We start from the raw sequence: 4,885 nt of genomic DNA, 5'->3' as shown, positions 1-4,885 counted from the left end.
GCCGGTGGACGTGCGCGCACCTTTCGTCACGCTGAAGCTAGCCTGGCGACTCGAGCCATCCGCCGAGTACCGCCTGTCAGCCTCCTTCCGGGGAAAGTTCCGCCACGGGGACCACCAGAAGTGGCCGCCGGGCGTGTACCGCGAAGCGCTCGACTCGTACGCTACGGTAACGACGTACGTCGACCAGCCGCACGTGGCAGCCTTCTTCCCCAGCCTGCAGAGCGCCAAGCTCAGGTCCATCTTCAGCCTGTCGGTGGTCAAGCCGAAGGCGAGTTTCGCGGCGCTTTCGAGCTGGGACCTACTGAAAGATGTACAAGGGCCCGACGGTGGGATGTACAGCATCTTCGAGAAAACGCCACCAATCGCGCTCCACCATGTGGCCGTGGCCGTCACTGACTTGCCGAAGGAGACCGATGGCTTCACGACGTTGCGTGCTCACCCGAAAAACATGGGCCGGCTTCGACATCTGCTGGAGTTTTCTACCAACATCGTAGAACTCGCGGCGGAGGCGACTGGGACGTCATTTCCCAACAGGGGACTGGACCTCGTGGCCGTCCACAGGTTTCCCCGCGCGTGCCATGCGTCGTGGAAGCTCGTTGTTGTCAGGACCGGCACGTTCAAGGCGACGGGCTCGGGAGGATCGCACACGAACCTCGGCCGGCCTTACCTGCGCCTCAGCATCGAGCTGCTGAGTACGTGGTTCGGTGGCATGGTGAGTGTGAACCCGTGGTTGGACAAGGGTCTGGCGCTCCTGTACGCCATCAAGGTTCTGAAGCTGGCCAAGCCGCAGTGGCTCCTGGACGACATCCTTCACCTGTATCGCTTTGTAGCGCGGACGAGCGTCAACCTGGGCCCGACGCACGAGAAGGTCCTGTACGACTACGAGCTGCCCATATCTGCCGTCTCCCTGCTGTCCATGTTCCGATTTGCCGCTGGTCACGACAGCTTCAAGGCAGCAACCACCGTGTTGCTCAAGAATGCGATGCAACAGGACCCGGTGGAAGATGACTTCTGGGAACATCTGAGGACTTCGAGTTCGATGGAGCCGTTGGCGGATTACGCCAAGGTGTGGAGACATCAGACGGGCTACCCTCTCCTCACAGTGACTCGAGAGAACTCAGAGACGGTGCAGGTCACGCAGGAACCGTTCCGCGATCCCGGCTGCCAGGACATGCGAAACCGCAGCACCAGAGCCACACAGGTTCCCCTCCAACCACCATCGCCGCAGGCCGTATGGCCTGTTCCGATCACGCTTAAGTATGCGAGCGAGCCGACTCGAATGGACGTGACGGCCGTGGTGTGGATGACGACCTCCGAAGTGACGTTGAAGGCTCCCAACGCCCACTTCGATGACTGGGTGCTCCTGAACGTGGGAAACGAGGGACTGTACCGCGTCGAGTACGATGACTCCAACTGGAGGCACCTCATTCGTCAGCTCTGCAACGACAGCTCGGTCATCCCGGTCGCGAACAGGGCGCAGATCCTCGACGACCTGTTCCATCTGGCTCTCAGCGGTTACAGGCAAGCACTGTCTGGAGCCCGCCTCGGCTAATTGCATTTCGAGTACCCGTACAGGTCCCCCTTTGTAACCGATTCAGGTGATAGCGAAAAAGTGGCCTGCTGGTGCTGGGCGTCCCAATGGCACGCCTGATAAAGAAAGATCCTCTCCTTCCCAACCCTGCTTGCCACTTTATACCTTCGTTGCAATCCTTACTTCTGAACACGAAAGTTTTATTCCGGGATACACGAAGACTTCACTGACGTCAAATCCGTCACGGAAATGACACCAGTACAACGAAGCAAGCGGCATGTAAAGGGTGCACCCTGCACACAGGGCCTTCCTGTGGGGAAGCAACCTCTAGTACTAAACAGTACATTACACTTAGGGTGCGTTTTCGGGTTTTATATTTTAACACGGAAGTGTTTTATGCCGGGATACACCAAGATTTTACTGACGTCATATCCGTCAAAGAAATGACGCCAGTACACATTTGTCGAAGCGACCCGCCAGCAGGACGTCGCTCGCCAAGCACACCCACAAGACAGCCGCCGACCCGCAAATCATGCTCAGCTGCAGATTTCGCTGCACATTTCACTTTCGTGTTTTACGATTCCTATGACAGATGAATCAACCACAGATTTTTTTCTTATTTCTCTTCCTCTCTTTTTTCTATAGTTCCCCAGTGCCCACACCCTAGTCCCACTGCTCCTCGGAAGAGTTGAAACTTGAGCCGGTTGGTGCATGACATTGTAAGAAACTGGCAGCGCAACAGACGGGACGGAACGAGAAAGCGCAAGTGTTCGTGTTCTCGTTCCGTAGCACCTATTGCGCAGCCGCTTTTTTACAAACCCAATGCTCCCCTTTCACGCATACGTGTTGACAGCTGATTATGTACTGACATTCAGAACGTTCATCAGCACATATGAATGTGCTGAGATTTGACGGGCCTTTCAAACAAGATATGGATCGAGTGCGTTTCTCCAATTTTTTTAGACAACCCACCCTCACAACAATTACAAAGAACGTTCAATGAAAACAGGCACTAAGCATATATATTCGCGCTGCTTTCCTCTTTTACTTTTTACAGTTTTGTTTCCAAACGTAAAGATTAGGTAGAACGCGTGCCACCACTTCATTGTGAATTGGTCGCACTGAGGACACGCTTGTGAATAGTCCTTTGAATAGCACAGAAAATACCTAGTCGTCCGAAAAATCCACGGACAAAGCGACTACGAGCTGATTACGACTGCATGGTTTAATCTTACAAGGTGATCTAGACGCCCCTTTTTTACGCCGCATCGACGGGCCATTACCTCGAGTAGCAAGCCGACAAATCTGCAAGAGCATTTTCTGCATCTTTTTTTCAGGACGTTCGAGATGTTCTTCGAGTCCCTGGCCTATTTGGAGAGAGAGCGCGAGGCGCTGCCCTGGGCGCACTTCGCGCGCCTTGCAAGAGCGCTGCCGCGCTCGGCCATCACGAATCGTACCTGGTGGGCAGCGCTGAACAGCCGCATCTGCAAGGGGATCGTATCGGGGCTCGGTTCCAGCGCCAACGAACCGGCACTGCCGCTGGCCCGCAGTCACTTCAAGTACGACGTGCTGCGCTACTGCTGCCAGTTCGGCCACGAAAAGTGCGCCGCCCTCATCTTCATGCGCCGTCACCACCCCTGAACCTCGACATGCGTGCTTTCTTGTACCACGTGACTTTCGCTTTTTAATAATTTGTTCCATTTTGTTTATTATGCGATGACGACATGACCGTTCGACGGACACACGCTACTTGGTCAATCGGGCCTTTTATTTGATTCGGGACTCCCTGTTTAAGTTTTAAGCGATCGATGTGGTACCCCGCTGCTTTATTGGTAATATATGTATCAAAAGGTAATATATGTAATACGTAATATATGTAAAAGGTAGTATATGTAACCACAAAGTATAACTTGTGCTACTCAATCCTCCTTGTTGCTCCTGGTTTGAGGGAGCGGAAAAGGAAATGGAGTGCCCGGGGATATTATTGAGCTCGGCAGGGAGCTTACCTGCATACAACCCAGTGTGGGGAGGGGGGAGGGGGGGCAGGAGAAGTAGAGGCGGAGTGAAAAGATAGAGCTGTGTTAGTTAGAGATCGATAAAGAGAGAAGGAATAATCACAGATAGGACTGTCAGTCCGGGCACATCAGCCATTAACACGGTGTTACATTCGGGAAGGCATCCCAGAAACGGGCTTCGTCGCCTCCGTCAGGCGTGGTAGCGTGGTGAACGGCGGCGAGCAATAGTTGCTGGCTTGGTGATGACCAGCCGAAGGCAAACGTAACTGGTTTACTGTATGGCGAAAGATGAGCCGAAGCAATACAGGAACAATACCCTTCCAGGTAATGTTACAGCGAGAGTCGACAGGGCGACAGCATGCTGCAAGACGAACTGAACTGTCCACAGAGAGGGTGGGTTTTTATACATAAAAGCCGTAAGTGCTGCGCGGTTTTCCCAGTGCATCTGTGCACTCGGCCCGAAGATAGACACAAACAATGCTCTTTCCCGCGTTGTTGAGAGCCAGCAGTAGTGGCGCTCGTCAAAACAGAGGGGGAGAGCAGATCTCGGCTGCGGCGTTCACCTCGCAGGGGCAAGTCTCAACACGAAGAAACGTTTGCAGCCGCCGAGGTTGAGTCACCGACAGCGAGGCTCCCATGCGCCGGCCGTTCTCCGGCAAGCTGTAACATATCCGAGGCAGCTTTCTTACACAGCACCAGAGCACTCCGCAACTTGCAGCACGCGTGAACATGGTAGCGGAGCACTGAATCCCAACAACGCAGTCCGGGCGACTGCGTTCTTTTTTGTAGCGTGAGCTACACTGGCCGAAGTTGAGCAGTTTCGCGTGGCTCCCGGAGAGCCATGCTGCGCATGCGCGAGGAGCAGTGACGTCACGGCGCACAGAGCGTTGCTCGCTGCCCTGCGTCTCTCACACACCCCACGCGCCCAGCGTCTTCGCCGACCTTCGTTTCGCACGTGGCGGCCAGGTCCACTTGGTGATCATGCGAGGCGTGCCCGGGTGTGGAACAGTTGGCTCGTGCGTCGCAGCAACACCAGCGAGCGCCTGTGGAACCAGCTTAGCTCTGGGGCGATTGGTGACGCTGCGCCGGAGCCGCTTGATAAATATACATGTGTCCCATAATGTGTATACCGTGTGTGTGTCATTGAAGCAGCAGTAAGCATGATAATCAAGCTAATACTAGACAACCAGGAAAGCTAAGAATAACTAGCTGAACCTTAGCTCCCGCTACGTATATCCTGGCATCGCCGAGCTAAGCCATTGCTATTTTTTTTTTCATACGTTGCACGACTCAGCGTTCTAGTTTCCACCTATCGACAAATGGCACACAGGTGCCTTAG

The 4,885-nt window shown here is 54.3% G+C and overlaps 1 protein-coding gene across 1 annotated transcript in view; it reads left to right on the top strand.

Annotated features, from left to right (window-relative positions):
- LOC144170939 (aminopeptidase N-like) overlaps positions 1-3,406 on the top strand; it is a 4,050-nt gene extending 644 nt beyond the window's left edge. The window contains exons 2-4 of the mRNA XM_077700935.1: positions 38-1,547; positions 1,599-1,623; positions 2,869-3,406. Coding sequence (XP_077557061.1) covers positions 38-1,547; positions 1,599-1,623; positions 2,869-3,172 — 1,839 coding nt within the window. The 3' untranslated portion in view covers positions 3,173-3,406. The remainder of the gene's footprint in view (positions 1-37; positions 1,548-1,598; positions 1,624-2,868) is intronic.
- Positions 3,407-4,885: the final 1,479 nt, after the last annotated feature.

Source organism: Haemaphysalis longicornis, unplaced genomic scaffold (assembly GCF_048455015.1).
Source record: "Haemaphysalis longicornis isolate Haplotype H1 unplaced genomic scaffold, Haemaphysalis longicornis Haplotype H1 scaffold_2, whole genome shotgun sequence".
NCBI lineage: Eukaryota > Metazoa > Arthropoda > Arachnida > Ixodida > Ixodidae > Haemaphysalis > Haemaphysalis longicornis.
The sequence above is the reverse complement of the archived record's forward strand: the minus strand, read 5'-3'. Positions and strand labels throughout refer to the sequence as shown.